The sequence below is a fragment of the Alternaria novae-zelandiae genome (genome assembly GCF_023758075.1).
Source record: "Alternaria novae-zelandiae strain BMP 2774 chromosome Unknown scaffold_18, whole genome shotgun sequence".
In the NCBI taxonomy this organism is placed as follows: domain Eukaryota; kingdom Fungi; phylum Ascomycota; class Dothideomycetes; order Pleosporales; family Pleosporaceae; genus Alternaria; species Alternaria novae-zelandiae.
This window is the reverse complement of record NW_026056978.1, coordinates 301,157-318,969: the sequence shown is the minus strand read 5'-3', so window position 1 is coordinate 318,969 and position 17,813 is coordinate 301,157. Positions and strand designations below refer to the sequence as shown.

The 17,813-nt window shown below is 54.0% G+C and overlaps 6 protein-coding genes across 6 annotated transcripts; 2 read left to right on the top strand and 4 right to left on the bottom strand.

The window, feature by feature from the left end:
• Positions 1-107: 107 nt before the first annotated feature.
• On the bottom strand, positions 108-1,740 carry J4E88_008219 (uncharacterized protein; the record flags this gene model as incomplete). Its single annotated transcript, XM_049401831.1, has 3 exons — positions 108-527; positions 577-1,409; positions 1,596-1,740. The coding sequence occupies 3 exons, from the start codon at positions 1,738-1,740 to the stop codon at positions 108-110; spliced, it is 1,398 nt and encodes a 465-aa protein (XP_049252369.1).
• A 323-nt stretch (positions 1,741-2,063) lies between these two features.
• J4E88_008218 (uncharacterized protein) lies at positions 2,064-2,400 on the top strand (the record flags this gene model as incomplete). Its single annotated transcript, XM_049401830.1, has 2 exons — positions 2,064-2,259; positions 2,354-2,400. The coding sequence occupies 2 exons, from the start codon at positions 2,064-2,066 to the stop codon at positions 2,398-2,400; spliced, it is 243 nt and encodes an 80-aa protein (XP_049252368.1).
• A 370-nt stretch (positions 2,401-2,770) lies between these two features.
• Positions 2,771-4,197, bottom strand: J4E88_008217 (uncharacterized protein; the record flags this gene model as incomplete). The annotated part of the gene is made up of 2 exons (XM_049401829.1): positions 2,771-3,901; positions 3,970-4,197. 2 exons carry the CDS (start codon positions 4,195-4,197, stop codon positions 2,771-2,773), a joined length of 1,359 nt encoding a protein of 452 aa, XP_049252367.1.
• Positions 4,198-5,237: 1,040 nt separating this feature from the next.
• Positions 5,238-6,254, bottom strand: J4E88_008216 (uncharacterized protein; the record flags this gene model as incomplete). Its single annotated transcript, XM_049401828.1, has 2 exons — positions 5,238-5,945; positions 5,994-6,254. The coding sequence occupies 2 exons, from the start codon at positions 6,252-6,254 to the stop codon at positions 5,238-5,240; spliced, it is 969 nt and encodes a 322-aa protein (XP_049252366.1).
• A 3,421-nt stretch (positions 6,255-9,675) lies between these two features.
• J4E88_008215 (uncharacterized protein) lies at positions 9,676-11,512 on the top strand (the record flags this gene model as incomplete). The annotated part of the gene is made up of 2 exons (XM_049401827.1): positions 9,676-10,486; positions 10,560-11,512. The coding sequence occupies 2 exons, from the start codon at positions 9,676-9,678 to the stop codon at positions 11,510-11,512; spliced, it is 1,764 nt and encodes a 587-aa protein (XP_049252365.1).
• A 3,800-nt stretch (positions 11,513-15,312) lies between these two features.
• Positions 15,313-17,177, bottom strand: J4E88_008214 (uncharacterized protein; the record flags this gene model as incomplete). The annotated part of the gene is made up of 2 exons (XM_049401826.1): positions 15,313-17,128; positions 17,170-17,177. The coding sequence occupies 2 exons, from the start codon at positions 17,175-17,177 to the stop codon at positions 15,313-15,315; spliced, it is 1,824 nt and encodes a 607-aa protein (XP_049252364.1).
• Positions 17,178-17,813: the final 636 nt, after the last annotated feature.

The window sequence follows — 17,813 nt, the reverse complement described above, 5'->3', positions numbered from 1 at the left end:
CATTCTTGCCCTTTATCCATAATATACATACCGCGCATCGCCGACGGAGTATTTTGTTTACACACACATAGCCGGAGCACATTCCCATCCAAAACCCTGTAGCCAATCTACTGCGTCTTCTTTGTGCTTTTCTCGCTGGGCGCACTGTACAGCCAAACGGCAACAAATGCCAACCAGCCCAGAACGGTGACCCAAATACCGCCAATCCAGACCCACGCACCGCTGATCTCAAAACTCCTTGGGTACTCGTCGTGCGCAAAGTGCCTGACGGTAACCTGCCTCTTCTCGTCAATGTTTGTGACAAATGGGCGGCGGTAGTTAACGCGGAAGTTGAAAATGCCGTGTTGATCGGGTGTCCTGAACGCGACGCCGAAGATGGTTGCGTTCGCGGTCTGCGCGATTGGAGAGAGGTTCAGGCGTTGGAAGGGCGAGAGCATGCTGAACTCAAGCTGGATGTTATCCTTGGGCGAGGGGACGAAGGGAGCGAGGTGGTCGTTCGTGTATTCGGAGATCTCGACTTGGAAGTGCTGTGTCTGTTAGTACCTTCCTCTAAAGCATGGTTTACAGAAGACTTACGACGTCGGTCTTGATACGGTAAATGCCAGGGTTGTTCTCAGGAATGGCAGTGCTGGTGTTCAACTTCTTGCTGGCACCCTCGTCTTGGTAATGTAGGAGCTTGCCAATCTTCAGCACACCCGTCTCCTTGAAGGTCCACTCGGAAAGCTTCTGCGCAAACTCGCGGTTGCCAGTCGTGATGGCCTTGTCGCCTAGCTTGGCCTTCTCAGCGAACCACTTGTTCTGGAGCATCTCGGCTGAGCCGACAACTGCCAGACGCGCTGCGTTGTTCGCCTGCATCGCAGAGACGACATTCAGCTGCTCACCAACCGCGAAGGGGTCCTCAACACCATCAGACTCGTCCTTGGGGTTGTAGCTGTAGGCGGTGCTAGGGGCGCGGAGGATGGGCGAGGTGAGAGGTGATTCGTTTCCAAGAGCCTGACCGACAGCGCGTGGCACGGCAATGTATCCCTCGCCAGCGAAGTAGTTCTTGACATCTGGCCTGAGCGACTTGGGGAACGGCAGGAGCAATACGTCGTGCTCTTCCTTTGCCGATGACGCATCGTAGTTGAAGTGGTCAACGACCAATGCGCCCTTGTCCGCTGGGATGTTGATGTCGACTTCCAGAAGCATGGCCTGGACGGCTGTGGGGATAGCGTATTCGCTCGAAAGGGCAACCAGGATGTTTCCATCCTTCTTCATGAATTCGAGGAGGTTGTTCGCTGTGAGGGCAGGGCCGAGGCCTTTCGACTTGCCGGGTAGGAGGAGGACATGATCGTATGCTCGTTCGCCGTGCTTCAGTAATGAGAGCTTGCTCTCTTTTGGTGATTCGACAGATGTGGTATATCCCCGGGCTATACAGTCGTGTCAGCATTGGCCCACTATCAGTGGATTCAATTGAGCGTCATCTGCTGCGCAAGGCCAAGTTGCAAGTTCGACGGCTTCGGACCTTTGCCAATGCCTCGTCTTTGCATCGCACCTTGCGCGACTTGAAGATAGCACGACATCTCCGGCCACAATTAAACTAAGTCATAACTTACACGTCAAGTCCTCCAGGAACACACTGTACTTCTCCCTCTCAGTCTGCTCCTCCAGCACAACCAGCAAGCGGTTGCCAGTGAAACTCTTGGCCTGCACCACCACCGACCAGACGAAGGCGACGGTAAAAGAAAGTAACCACCTCATCTTGTGGTTGATCGAAGATTGGACTTGTCGAGTTGCGCCGGCGTGTGGAGAGCTGTAACGGAGATACGTATGCTTTTGCCAAGCCCATCGGTCCCGGAAAATCGCTGCACGCCGATTGGAGTGCGGAGGTGAGTGAGCTACGGGCTGCGACCTCACGAACACCAGACTCGCGCCGACAACTTGCGATTGCGACACCAGACTGCGGCATTGAGCCTGCTGATTACCGGACCTACCGACGCACGACAAGGGATAGTTTACGTACGCGCATACTTGCCTTGCGACTCCGAAATACGCGCTCACATACCAACAGCTACACAGCGACCATGTCCGGCATTCCCCCCTCCCCGCGCTTCTTCCAGCAGCCGATACGCTACATGAAATGGGCCTCTATCAACAAGCCCGCATACTTCTACTCCATCATGGTCGGATGCGCTGGTCCCATAATGGTCGTTACCGTTCCCCCGATTCGGAGATATATGGGCGAGGAGCAGATCCCCAAGATCCCCATGACATACCCAGGTACGTGGCGGATGGAGAGATTGGTTGCTAAGATATTCGGTGGACTGGATATGGAAAATGTGGAGAAATAGGATGATTCGCTGACTTGTCACAGTACCAAAGGGACAACGGCCGAGACCGACGGGCTTCGATGACGAGTAGAGTATATCAGGGGAGATGGAGGAGATAACTAGAATGCCGCTTTCAATCGGAATCAAGGAGATATCAAGTCAGAATATTCCCTTTCACTTCAATACAACATAAGAATACAGTCAAGAACCATCATTTTTTGTCTAACCGTGGAGGTAGTCGAGCCATTATCAAGAAATTTCCATGCCCTCATAGACCCTTTTGCCGACTACAAGCAACCCAATACCGCATTTCCGTCCAGCCATAGATCCGTTTGACGCCGACATACCAACCTAACCCTCACTTTTGAAAAAACACACAATGCCCAGGACGCACTCACGGCATCCTGTGAAGCTCAAAACCAGCCCAAAAGTACCGCCTGGCGGATGCCTCAATCCAAAACCTAATCAATCTTAGCCCGCTTACCCCTAGTATCCTCCTCATCATCATCACTCTCAAACTCGACCGAATCTTCCTCCTCGTCACCCTCCATACTCATACTCCTCTCCTGATGCATCCTCGCGGTATCCAAATTCTTGCGAGCTATGTCATTGCCACCAGGCTTGTACGCCCTCTTCGCCGGAAGCACCCTAGGACCCTCGCTGTCCTTGTCCCACGGGTAATCGCCCTTGTCGAACTCAGTACAAGTCAGATACTCAACAGGGAAGCGATGGATATCCAGCTGGCAGGTTGACTTGAGGATCTTGTGCTGATCGACGACGGTCTTCATGCACTCCTTGATCTCGAGCAGATGGTTCTCCAGGACGTTCATGGCTTTCTTCGTCATGGGAAATTTGGTGTGGAACTGGTTGATGACAGACTTGTCCATGTAGGAATCTCCTGCTGTGCCGATCGCCTTGTAGAGTTCGAAACCGCAGTCGGAAGCGTGGCGGCCTTTGTCCATGATGAGGCGCTGACCAATCCAGTGGCGGAAGAAGGTGAGTGCTATCCAGACGAGGATGTCTTTGGCGTAGGCTTCGCGCTTGATGGGGAGGTCTTCTACGGGGAGGCGCATGGTACCGGGATAGAGGGACATGACCGCCAGCTCGACGGACTTGCACTGGCTAAGCATCGCGCGGTGGTACTTCTCGAGCAAGGCGCGTAGACCGGGGACTTCACGGAGGTAGTCCAGGGTGCTGCGGGAAGCCTTCAGGACCCTCCAGTTGCCGACTAGATGAACGATACATTCGCGGAAGATGAGTTCGCTGCGGATTCGGTACGACATCTCGATCCAGGCGTGCGGCTTCTTCTGGATGGCGCGGAAGAGATCCTGGCCATGTTTCAGGAGGGCGATCTCGATGGGCTTGGAGATAAGTATGGTGCAGCCTAGGTAGTCGGCGATCTTGAGAAGCTGGTAGCAATCATGAAGGGCGGCGGACATGTCGGTGTCGGCAATCTTGAGCTCTTTGTTGTAGAAGGCATAGAAGATGCTTTCGTAGTGCTGGAAGGTCTTAACGGCTTGGGGGATACGTCCGTTTTCGTTGACGATCAGACCGCTGCGACCGTCGGCTCGCTCGGCAGTTGGTGTGAGTTCCTGGAGACATCGTTGTTAGTGAATGTTATCGGTAACTTAAGGATAGGACAGGGGGTAGAGTTTCATACAACAAGGTCAAGACGACCGGCAGGATGTTGATCAGAAGGCAGGTCCTTGAGTTCGATCATCCAGCGCGTCTTGATACCGGCGTTCCTGGCGCGTGTGTTCAATTTGACGGCGTTGCATTCGGTCAACAAATCGGCAAGGAGGGTGGAAGTACGCGCCAAAGTACCCGAGTGGAACTTGTAGCGACGCTCATGGCCAAGGACGACTTCGACATCTTCTGCTTGGTTCATGTTGAGTGATGGGGTGTTGTCGGTTACCGAAGGCTTTATGGTGACAATGCTCACAGCAAGAGGAGAGTGTTGGAGGCTCAAGGCGACAAGCAAAGAGTTGATATACTTAGGTATGCAATGCAATCACTGCTGTTAGCAACCAAGAGACCCAAATGTTTGTAGAGTGGAGAGTGTGGTGGAGTGTTGGAGCAAACAGGTGAAGATATTATATAGGGCAGTGCTGGGAGCCTTCTGCTAGCGGCTGACCGCTGGCGTGGTATTCCCCAAGGTAAAGGTGGACAGGTAGAAGAGCCCGAGCGCAGTGTCACGGGGTGGGCCAGGCCCTCCGATAGTCGCAAGAGTGAGAGGCAGTGGGCTATTCGAAGGTCGGCGGGCGGCTGTTGGTACGTCAAACGAGCCGCAAAAAAGTCGCTGAAGTCCTCAACACCGCAATTTACGTCTTGAATACGAATTGACGCGAAATAAGTAGACTTCAAGCCATTCGATTCCTTTAGTTGCCTTGATACTTCGAAACACATGCAGACTGCGTGCAACACCCAAGAACTCGTATACCGTACTATAGACTTATGTTCGCGAGAGCATCTTCATAACTAGGAACATTAGAACTGGAGCAGTCAGGAGTACTTATGCTGTCTCATGAGACCTTGGAATACTTGGAGATGATGTCTATTGTCACGCATATAGCAACACGCCTTGATGAAACCTTGGGCAAAACGTATGTAGAAGCTATCGTGCATATCTGCTATTTCCTCACCGCATATACACACAAACCTCTGAAGACCTACACGAAGCTAAAGGCCAACTCAGAACGCCGAAGTATCTGCTCGTGTTTGTATGAACGAGATCGTGTAGCGCTGTTTCTTGTTTACGTGGCAGCAATGAGATTCACACATACTTGGTCTTGTTGCTCCGAACTTGGAATCAATCAAAAATTCATGAGGTAGATATATCGTACAAGAAAGTAATCAGAATATGATCCTTGGCACTAGGCCTTGCTCATAACGCCATCCGAGGAGGTCGATGGTACCTCTGCAGAGACCTCACATCCACTTCTGTGCTTGCTGCATACCGCTGAGCTGGTTGAGTCCTGGGAACTCCGTAGTGCTTCCATCAGGGAGACGTTGCAACTGCACTCCTCGTACATCATCTACATCCTTGAAGCAGTGAGTCGGATGGCACAAGTTCAAGAGCAGAACTGCCGCAATGATGACACCGCCCTCCAATCCGATGAAGTACTTTTGGGTGTTGGCAATATGGCCCTCCCAGCCCTCACTCAACTCTGCCACGCGAAACACGCACCTTGTGAAGATGCAGAGGGTAGACAGCGACAAAGCCACAAGGAAAGCTTTGAATGGCCATGAACGGCGGATGATAGCTGGCTGTTGATCCGGAGATATCTGGCCCAGAGACGTTCGACCTTGGTATGTACGCCATGCAAAGTCAAGGGCCAGCAGAATGAAGAGAAGCATGGTTGCGACTTGGAAGGCTAGACCGGCGACCATGATGTGGTTGCCCTTCTCCGGGTTCTCGCCGTTGTGTGTCGCGACACTAGCCATACCTCCGCCAGCGGCCTGAAGCACAAGTGAGATGAAGTCGCAGGGGATGAAGATCTTGGGGTATGAGAGGGGCTTGATCCGTGAGTGTTGTGGGCCGACAGTGGTGACGATGCGCGAGAGGCAGAGGTAGATGCCCGCAGCGAGGAAGGCAGGTGCGATGGTCAGGCAAATGATCTGGATGAGGAAAGGGTTCTGCGTCGTGTCAGTCCTGGAATCGACGAATACAATTCACGGACGTACCTCAGCGAACTGATCTGCATGTGCTAGAATGCGCCCAATATAACCGACGACTTCAATCGCGCAACCCGTTCCCATTGCGACAGTGAAGCCAAGCCATCTCTTTCCCATAATGCCCTGCACAAGGTAGGCGATAGTCGAGATACCGAACAGCGCAGCGAAGGCGATGTTGGTGGCCAAGGAAGGTTGATAGCCCCAGTATGCCCACTCTTTTAGGCATACCTCTGATATGTGGTAGCAAGGCCCGTCATAGCCGATTATCATCTTGGGCAAAGTAAAAGGCGTATTTGCTTCTTTATTCCGTGAGAGTGAGTAGGGAAAGGGAAAGATCTTAATGCGGTAGTTGAAATTATACCCTGCGGTTGAGGATCGCTAAGGCAAGGAAAAGGCGGTATCCACCTTGGAAACGAGAAGGTGAGTATTAGGTACCCAGGCAAGCTAGTGAGAAGATGCGTCAAGCAAAAGAGTGGAACGTAAGCGGGGTCCCGAGTGTTGTAGGCAGGGACGAGGGAGGTGAGGGAAGTTGACCACCAGGGCAGTCGCGGTGAGCGAGAGGAACGCGCTATTGCGCTGGAGCGGAAAGAACGAGTGAAAGAGGACGAAGCGCCACAACACCAGCTCGCAAGGCTGCGGGTGGAGCGACGATATAAGTACCGGTGTGATGACCTTCTCGCCTAGGAAATTGTACGCATCAGTGCGACCATGGTACTGAGGCCCGGTTCGCCAGTACGACCCAACAGTACAACCACCAATTACAATACAGGCTACAAAGCGGACACTTTTTGTTACCGGCGACGTTATGGTTACAGGGACCTGCCGCGCGTTGCAGGACGAAATGTGCGATTGGACACTGCGACAAGAACAGACTGCGGACTATTGACTTACCGCTGATTGCATAGAAACGTCCTTTCTTTTGGAGTGTCAAGCTTTCCACCCAGCGCTGCACGTGGCTCAAAAGCAAAAAGCGGTCTCACATTGTATGTGTGCATTGACCTCATCTTCGTACACTTCCTCTTCTGGTCGTAGCGTAGAGCTGCAATGTTGGTAAAGATGATGCGGTTAGTCCCGAGCGAATGTTAGCTATCTCAGCTTATCTTGCTAGCCATAAACAGGCCTGTCTTCGTGCGTCACCAGTGAGCATTTGCGTGAACAGCGAAGCGAAGCAAAGCTGACTTGAGAATCTGCAAAGGGCATCAGTGACCAGGACTGAAGGACGTACCTAAGCTACAGCTGGAGGGACAATGCGGCGGTGGTTTCATCAGAAAATGTATACCACTCTTGAAAAGGCAAACATAGCCATTTTCCTGGCTTACATGCGCAAGGACGACCCATTGTTGCTTAGAGATACAACGCCATCCTTGATTCCAGTACAGTTCCTAAATCCCGAGTTGAAGAAAGTTACCGGGTATCGATTCATGACCTTTTCCGTAAACGCCAATACAGTGATAAGATCAAGTGACAGCAACGGGAATAGGTGACATCCAAAAGGTATGTCAGTTGGTCTGGTCCGCGGCAACAGCTATTCTTTAGTCAGGTGATGGTAATGGTGGTGGTGGTGGTGGTGGTGGTGCTTCGAGCCGGGTATTCTCAGCCAACATTCTACTGAATGCGATACCGACACCTTCGATGACGGCCAGGAGGATGGCGCAACCGATAGCATTATTGCGCATGGCTTTGGCGCCGCCTCGGACCGCCAGCGCGCCTCCAGTGAAGAAGCCTCCGATGATGGCATTCCACGGATCGTCCTTCTTCCTGCAAATGGATCAATTAGTATGTGTCTGGTTTTTCGTCGCGACTTGGATTCCTCGTTGGCCAGAGAGGAGCCTCCGCACCTGATGCCTTTCACAGCGCAATCGAAGCTGCTAAAGAGGCCACCCCATACTCCAAAGTTACCACCAAGGACAGGAGCGCGCGTTCTCAGGGCGACAATGGCACCGACGCGTCGCTCGCCATGCGGAGAATTGCTGTTGGAGCTGTGAGCACCTTCTGGCTATACGACGTGGTGGTGAAGCAAGTACCGGAACCCCTTTATGCCATGCCAAACTGCCCCTCCGATGGCCTAGGAGTCGTTAGCTTTGAAACCGAGGATGACGTAGCCAGCTGCAAGCAATCGGTAGGACTTGCCCCCATGCAGAACGCTCCGCCAAAATCACTAAGGGCAACCCAAGGGCAAGGGTCCCGGCTGTGGTCCATGGACATTGTGGAGTGTCATGGAGTGTGAACGTGACTTGGGTCTGGTGTTTGGGCTTTGCCATGTGCCTGCGGGGTCAGCTCACGGATGCAGGTACGACAGGGTGCCGGAGCAAATCCGATACCAAGCATATGACTGAGAGCGACTTAGTTTCCAATCCCTTTGGATAACTTATCCTCCCTGTGCATCTACTCGGCATAGTCGATGTATTATGGCTACGTGCGAAGCAACACATACATTTGCAGAGGAACTTACCTGTACGCCAACGCTGCACCTGGGGGTTCACCTGATTCCAGATTGTCCTTGCTACTTATCACGTCGCTATCTATGGGTATATCATGATAGACAAGTCATGGCTCTACTAATGCAAAGTTTATTGCAATCACAGCTTTGGAGCAGGCGAGGATGACAGCATCTCAAATGCACTCCTATTTGCAAGAGATGGAACATGGTGCACCAAGTCTTGTGCGTGTGGCCTTTGCTCCTCACTACGAAGCATAGGCGGTGACAGTGCGGGCGGACGTCTCGGCAGGCTCCAATACCGTGGATGTGTTCCGAGTCGGGCAGCACAAGGGGCTTGAGATGTAAGCGCAACGGCATTTGGATAATTCTCGAGATGATTAGAAAGCAAAGAATTCCGAGGAAAGAGGCGAGAAGGGCAGGCATAGCTATCATTTGTCGGACGGCCAGGTACAATTCCGAATCCCCTGCTCGCCCTAGCGCCACCAGCACGGTCACTGCAAGACAGCCTGCATGCAAGCCTACGTCGCCATCCTCCGACAGCTGTGCATACACCTATACACTGCTCTGTTGTTTCTTGCTGCCGTCGCTGAACACGTCGTATCTGCTCTGCGACCTCGTCACTCGATTCATCGCGATATACACTAGTACGGACCCTGCTTTGGCGAGCCCGAGGCCACATCAGTTGAGCCCAAGTGCCTGTGTTGGCTTGGCGGCGGGCGAACCCCAATCCCACGTCTTCGGCATTGACGCATCATCAACGCTGTCACTCGTTCCAACCACCTTCGAGACACAATCTTTCCCCTGTGATCTGGTCGCTGTTGGTTCTTTTGGAGCTGTTGTCAGCTGTATACTGTCAGTGTTAGCATCGCCGAGCAATAGAGGGGTTCTCCGCTAACTGGCCACCAGTACCGTCCCTCACACAAACCCCTCGAAAAAGGTGCGTAGAGCTCCGGAACCGCCACACCCCGTCTCGACGTTGTTTGGGAGAGACCCCGTGTTCCCCAGGCGGCTGTGCACCGGCGATACAGACTGCGCGTGGATGATTGCTAATACGGGCAATACAGCACGAGAGGGACCGACTTGGATATAGTAGGACTGCTGGGAGTCACGCCCACCCCACAGTCTTGGTGATCGGACGTCGGAGGAAGGATTGCCACCATGGCAGCGGCGACTGCGGGTAAGTAAAGGAAGTCGTTGCAGGCAGCCTGCAACGCTCTTCACCATTTCTTTCTGCCACCATGATACACCAACATGCCTCGTCTGAGCCTCCTCCCCGGTCTCTCCAGATATCTGACATCGCTTCTCCCCTTCGCAGGCTACGAGTGGAACCGCTCTTCGCCGCTGCGCTCCTCGCCCGACACATCATCCTCCATGTACCCCGACCGGCCCATTCGCCCTCTGCCCGCTCGTTCTCTACGCGCCCGCTTGTCCCCCGAGCAGGCCGAGACGATCGTGTACCCGCACAACCCGCCGTCTACAGGGCCGCTCTTCAACTACCCGCCATACACGGCCGATGAGCGCGTCAGACCTCACAGGACTGGGGCTAACGACCACCACGCCTGTCATTGTGGCCATACCCATTCCGAGGTCGAGAGCGAGGAGGAAGAGGACGACCGAAACGGACCGTTGCCGTCGTCCCCGAGCTATCAGTACAGCAGACAAGCGTCAGGCAAGCCGGCAGCGGGTGCGACTGGTGCCTATCGCAAACCAGGTTCGCCTGCGTCTTCGGTCGATGGCTACGAGTCATTCGAGAACACGAACAACAAGAAGAAGCGCAAAATCCCCAACATGGGTAGCAACGGGTCACACCACGCGAGCCTCTCCGCGGATCTGACTGGCATGGGTGTCGCACCAGTTCACGAGGCAGGCGCCATGGACGACGGGGATGGCATCGCGCGTTACTACGGCTCGGCGCCCTCGACACCCCAACACGCGACAAGTTCTGGCACCGGCATCTCAGGCGCAGGCAGAGGGCGTTTCGGCCGATCTGGCTCGGGACGGTCAGAAAGGCGAGTGTTGGCTAGTTCGACCAATCTCGCCAACGCCAAAGGGAACAGCAAACGTACGGTGTCACCTCGGGAATTGATACGTCTTTACTACTAAAAGAGTCCGTGCGCTAACGATTTGTTTTCTAGGACCTCCGGAGCAAAGCGGCATCATCTCCACTGCCATTGCCAACGCAAACGCGACCCCGCCACCCCCGGGCAACGAAAACGTGAGCCTCCTGCAGCAGGAAGCCGCCAAGCATACTGCCAGCAAGACGCAATTCACTTTCACCTGCGGCTCCGACTCGGCCAACAAGATGGTCTGGCCGGGCCAGGAAAACGGCCAGTACCCCCAACCGCCTGGCGCATACCCCAATGCCGCTGCCTCTCCTTCACCCCACCCCCAAGCCACCCGCTCACGGCCCCCCGTGCGCCCCGATGCGCCCATGGTGTCTACCCAGGGCACTCAGACCAGCCCCAACATGAACGGAGCAGGTGCATACCCCCCACCGCCCCTGCCCAATGGGACTGCACGACGTCCGACCGGACCTCCACCACCGCAACAGGCACCGCCGCCTCGAAAGCCACGACGTAGCGCCTCAAAGCTGTACGAGTATGCTGCCCGCAAGCGTCGCATTCAGCAAGAGTACGCCAACTTCCACAACCCGCCAAGTCAGCCGTGGATATGCGAATTCTGCGAATACGAGGACATATTTGGCCATCCTCCCATGGCTCTGATCCGGCAGTATGAGATCAAGGACAGGAAGGAGCGCAAACGTCTGGCAGAGAAGCGGCGGCTGTTGGAGAAGGCCAGGATGAAGGGACGCAAGGGCAAGAAGGCGAGCAAGAAGGCACAGAACAATGCCAACAACGCTCAGCACAACCAAAACCCTCCGCCTGGCGGCTACGACCGACGCGACGATGAAGGGTCGCTGGATCCACAGGACGAGTACTACGACGACGATTACGACGAACCGATAGCTACTTGTCCACATGGTTGCCAGCACCACCCGCATCCTCCGCATCCACACCCGCATAAAGTCCCAGGTTTGCCTCCTGGGGACCCTCGGGTGGGAGGACCGCCTGTTGCCAATGGCATCTAGCAACCGGACGAGACGGGGTGGGCCGTCTGTGTTCTTGCAATAAGTCTTCTTGTACTGTCTTTCCGCGCTGCCTTCATGGTCGGAGTTGTTGCAGCTGTTGCTCGGGTGTCTAGACGCGGTGTCAAACGTATCTTCGAGATGACAGGGGGCTAGCGCATTCGATCAACCACGCTTTCCCCCGCCCGCGGCCTGACGCCTTACCGAGCATACTCAGCAACCCTCTCATAAGGCACACTGTTTCGTTTTGTTTGCAGCGTTCTAGCGTCGTCTTCCAGCATTGTTTCTCAGCACTTCCCCGGAGTCATTGAACCGTTGGTCGTTCCCATTTTACACCACCCGATCACGACTCGTTCCCAACCCCCTCACCTTCACGACATATCATGAACATATAACCATACATAAACTCCACTCAAATAGACAACCTCTCAACTCCAGCACTGAGACGGACTGTATTGTACTGTACATATCCCACCGGCAGTGTATAGAGGGAACATTACAAGATACCGGATGGCGTTCCAAGTTGGGCAGCTGGTCCAGTTTGTTGTCTCACACTCTTGGTCGGCAGATGTCAACATATCGTCATGTTACATAGTATACAAGTTGGTAATTACTAGCTAGAAAATCCGTTTTATGTAACAACAAGCAATCGATCAAACTTCCATCCGATCTCGCTGTGCTCTTTGAACTGCGTTGCATCACTATGCTTCGCGATGCTGTTTTGCGCAGAGTTGTGATTTGAATATATTTTCATTCCTCATTTCTCATATCCATGCAATCGATACATCTTCTTTACATACAGCCTTCTACATCCTCTCGACAGGGCTGAGTCCAAGCACCCTCATACCATTGTACAAGACCTGCCTAGCAGCAACATACAGCGCCAACCTAGCAATCATAACGTTCTTCTCCGAGCCCACAACCTGCAAGTGGTCGTAACTGCTGCTGAGCGCATGTGCCATCTTGAACAAGTACGTGAGTACAGTAGTGGGTTCCTGTGTCTTGAGCGTGTTGAGGAAAGTGTCTGGCCATGACGCCAATTGACGGACCAACTCCACAGCCTTGTCTTCCTTCAGCAGGCTCAAGTCAGCGGATGTGAGATCGAGTTCGGCGAGACTGGGGTCCGCGTCACAGGCTTTGCGGTATATGGAGCAGAGACGGGCGTGTGCGTATTGTAGGTATGGGCCTGTGTCGCCTTCGAAGGAGCACATGCGGTCCATGTCGAAGGTGTAGTTGTTGATGCGCTTGCCCTTCATGTCTTGCACCATGACGGCAGAGATGCCTAGTGTGTCGGCGGTTTGCTCGGGGTCTTTGACTTGTGCGTATTTTGTCTCGTTTGTCTTCATTACTTCGTGCATCTTGTCGCCGACGTCGCGGAGGATGTCGTCGAGGAACTTGGCTGTGCCTTTTCGGGTCGACATACCTGTTGTTGTTAGTGACCTGAACGGAGTGTAAGGGATGGGATGGAGGTCATACCAAGAACCATGCCGAAGTTGATGTGTTGGCACTTGTCTGAGATATCTTTCCTGCCCATGAGCTCTTCGATCTTGAAGAGTTGGGCCAAGTGCAGGTCTTGTTGTGAGGCGACGACGTAGATCATGCGGCTGCGCTGCAGTTAGCAAAGTGTCAGGAAGTGTATGACTGGGCTGGCATACTCAAAGTGGTACTTCTCGACACGCTCGATCGCAGCGCCAATGTCTCGGGTCAGGTACAGCGAAGTACCGTCCTTCTTCTTCACGACGGCCTTGCCCAGCTTCTTAGAGTGCTTTGTGAGGTCGACAATGACAGCGCCCTCTGAGTCCTCGCAGACCTTCTTCTCCCACATGATCTTCGCAGCAAGGTCCATGCTCTCGTCCTTGACTTGAGACTCCCCGCTGTAGTCATCGTAGTGAATGTTCAGTCGGGCATATGTTTGCTTGTACTTCTCGATGGACAGGTCCTAGGCACGTCAGTATTGGTACTTTACCCTTAGTGATGCGTCTACTCACCCTGAAGCGCTTCCAGATGCCGAGCGCCTTGGGCTCGCCGTCTACCATGCCCTTGAAGTATTTCCTAGCCTGCTCGTCGATACCCTCAGCTTCGATCTTCTTGACCTCGGCCTCCTGCTCCGACGCATCCTTGCCCTCTTCCTTAAGCTTCGCAGCCTCGGCCTTGAGAGCCTTCATCTTCTCCGCTTCTTCGTGTTGTACGTTGCTGACCCTGACGTAGATGTCATACAAGTGTCCAATAGGGTTCTTGACGAGTTCCTCCTCGTTGCCGTAGAGATCGAAACCGATAGCCAATACACCGTATTGCTTTCCCCAGTCTCCGAGGTAGTTCATGCGAACAACGTCCCAACCAGCGCCCTCGTATAGATTTGCGAGGAAACCACCAATGATTGTGCTTCGCAAGTGGCCGGCGTGGAAGGGCTTCGCGATGTTGGGTGAACTGAATTCGACGATCATCTTCTTCGCGCCGGAGGAGGGGTCGAGCGGGTTCTTGAGACCGATGTTCTTGTTGAAACCATATGCCTCCTTAGACTTCAGGACCATGGGCAGGACGAGCGAAGTGAGCGTCTCTGGCTTGAAGAAGAAGCCAATGGATGTGTTTGTGACAATTGGCTTCTTGACCAGCGGCGACTCGGGGAAGGCGTCTGCCAGCTCCTGTGCGAAGGCCTTCATGTCCTTCTTCTTCTGGCGGAGCGCGGGCACAGCCAATTGCAGGTCTCCATGCTCTGGCTTGGCTGTCCATGCTAGTGTGGGGTATATTATTTGCTTGTCGACGCCTGACACGGACGAGAGCAGCTCGGTGATGTGGCTCCGGTAGATGTCGAAGGGGTTGAGGGCGGGGTATGTGTTGGGCTGTTGCGGGACCTTGTCGAGGCCGAGCGTGGCGAGTGTGTTGGTGAGGTCCTCCATGCTGACTGGTGGGCGCGCCGACGCGTCGAGGTTTCGGAGGGGATTGAGGGAAGTAGCGTCGAACTGGAAGTAGTCTCGCAGTAGGGTGGAGGCAGCTGCGACTCTGGGACTGTTGTGCCCGTGTGGGATGGGCTGGTTGTGTAGATAATGTCGCGGACGTGTGTGCGGTCGCAGCGGGGAGGAGAGTGTGTGGAGGGTGGACGCGCGCGGGGTGGTGGGCTTAAGGGCAGGCTGTGTCAGTATGACTGGACTACGGCTGCGTCTCTGAGTCAAAGGGAAGGAGCGAGTCGCCAGCGGCCTCGTCAGACAAGCGTTGCTAGAGGGAAAAAGTCTGGCGCGACAAATATTTGCCAGGCTTTGCTGCATGCCAGATGTGGGGTAGCTGCGATGCGTCAATGGTTCGCGAGAGATGCGAGCAATCGCGCTAGTATAAAATTTAGGAGGGGCACCGACGTGAGGCTGAACACGGCCTGAGCCCCCAGCCTGCCATCGTCGCAGCCACCATACTCATCCCTCACCATCACATAGCATCACCTCGAGTCAGCTCATCCAAGAAAAGGCTCTAATTACAAAACCTAAGTGCCTCGAAAGTCCAGACCAATCTGTGCCATCGCCGATTTCGCGCAACAAAGGTGCCACGGCGTCGACATGAGGCTCGTATACGCACGCCTCGCACGATTCGGATCTTGTGCCTCCAGATTCTGACATGCGCATAACCTACAGGGCGGCACATATGCGTGCTGATGTTCCTGTGCGTCGCCGCGGCCAGCCAGGTACTACATGCGCCATGCATGGCTCGTATACAGGTCGAGTCAGATGCAGGCCCGTCAATGCAGAAGGACGAGTCGGGCTCACATGTCATGTGTACTCTCACGCAACGACAGGCTTACGTCTCTTGTTGCGCTCTCATGCTTTGTCTCCTGAGCTGCCTTTGGTTACGTGTCCAGCGAAGCCCAGCTGCTCTCGGTTATCGTCGCAAAGCCTGGCGTATTCGAGCAATAACCGCAGAGTGTAAAGATCCATGTCTTCTTTGCGACTGACTTTGTTCGCCCACTCCTGGCCGCTGAATGCGATCTTCTCCGCTGCTTTGTCGTGGGCACCATACAGCACCGCCACATGGTCGTCTCCAGTGCCTAGGAAATAGTCCAAGATAGCGTGCATGTCGACAAACGAGTTGTCCATTGGCACAAAGTGCAGCCATGGTATTAGTCGGTCATCGTGCCATTCGGAGTAGATCGTCGCCTTGATGGGAACGGACGTCGAACGTAGGAAGGAGAGATAACGCCCAGAGAAGGAGTTGCCATCGATATCAGGGAGGAGCTTGTAGTCGAACTGTTTGGACATGGGGACCTTTTTTACAGTCCCGAACCACTGCGCGTTGTAGTCGCAAGTCCGCTTGCCAGACTGTGGGAAGCACAAAAGGTCCGTGAAGCCGACATTCGCAATCCGGTCGAGCCAAGTACCCATGTTCATGTGTCTTGTCGCTTCTAGATGATACGTGGTGTATGACTGCGGGCTGTATGTTTGGCCTCCTTCCGCTGCCTTTGAGTCCATCTCAAGGTTGTGCACATATGTCCCATTTAACATGGAAACGAAGCGGTGCCGATGGAAGCGCGTCCAGTTCTCTGCCTTGTTACGACCTCCACTGGCAACACCCCGCCATACAGCGCCTGCTGTTTTCTCCGACCAATTCTTGCCATCTCGATTCGTGCCTGAGTAGTCACCGCCTGCAAACGCCTCAGAGAGATAGGCAGCGGGAGGAATGAGGATATCCGAATTTTGCTGCAACTTCGTTTCACCGAAGATGGGCACTAGAGCGTGAGTCGTTGATATCGAAACCGGTTCGATGAATGTTCCATGGGACTCTTGTAGATGCTTTTGTTGACAAGCATCTCTCACCAAGTCCCAGTTCTGCACGTAGCCTTTATACGAGTGCTCTGGATAGCCCCGAGGAAAAGGAGGAGGTCCAGCAAGGTTCGTGGCGGCGACTTGGTTCCGGCCAGGTGAATCGGGTGGACATGCTTTCCGCGCCAACTCCCAATATGGCTCGCCCGGTCCCATCCAGTTCACCTGAGGCGGCTCTCCGGACGTCTCATCCAAGGCTTGGAAGCTGCCGTACTCAGAGATGGTCTCGTCACCGGGCAGTATTTTCCTCGTCAGGGTCTCAATCTCGGTGTAATTGCTCATCTCCTCCCACGGTACGATGACTCGACTCTCATCCATAAGGTTGACGGCGATATCGAGATCAGGTAGCAAGCCTTCCATGCGCCTGACCATGTCCCACCACGCGAACATACGGTCCGTCGGCGTGCCTGGACCCTGGCCTTCCGTCCTGGTGGCGGTACCGTTTCTTACTGAGATGCGATGTTCATAGTGTTGTGCAAAGCCACGCATACTCTTTGCGGGCACGCCCCAGAAAGGTTTTAGATCATGGTAGATCTGATCGAATAGTCCTTCCACGATGACCGCATCGCGTTTCTGCGCATACTCAAACCAGGCGTCAAAGTGAGGTGGTGGATTACGACCGCGCCTTTGTCGATATGCTTCGGCTGCCGAATTTAGGTCGTATGTTCGTTCTGAGATGAGCTCTCCAAATTTGCGTTGCGCGTCTACCATGAGCTCGTCGATGGGGTGCATTTGCTGCGTGCTTGGACCATGATGGATCAGCTTGTCGTGATGTACGGGTTGTGAAGGCGAGCGGAATTGCCAGAGCAACAAGACGCTGTTACAAAGAAGCAGGACGCCCAAGCCAGCCGTAAAGACGATGGCATTGCGAAAGCCGATGAATCGCGCGCATCGCTGGAACATGTTGATATAGGTCTATCGAGTGGCAGGCTGTAGCAGTGACGTAGGTAAGTGCCAAAACAACAAACAAAAGAAAAGTTTGCGATAGGCTACGCCACTTACAACGAGAGCTTTCACTTCATGTTCTGGTAGGTACGTGAAAGGCGAGGTGAAGGGGCGGCCCTTGCCATCCGCTGGTTAAAGGCAGGTCCCAAACAGAACCACGCGACTGCCGCATGACGCAAGCAGCCAGTGGCCCCGAGAAGGAGCCGTTTTCTGCCCTGTAAAATCGATTCACACCTCAAATCTGTTGCAGTGTCGTGAGAATTGCTTGCGCGTCGCAATGTTTATACAGCCGTATCCTTGTCGTACTATTGTATTAACTGTTCTACACATGAATATAATCGACTCACGACATAGCTGTAAGTATCGTGAAGAGCGCATTGAAACGTTGAACGGACACGTTGATTGGGACAGACCAGTTCTTCGCTTCCGATCCCAGAATTCAATAGCAAGTCATTGCGACTCCTACTCCTTGGCATATCATCAAACACCACAGAATGTAAAACTCGCTCCCGTGGACGCACGCGTCGATGCTGACTCCGACCGCTGGATGCGCACTA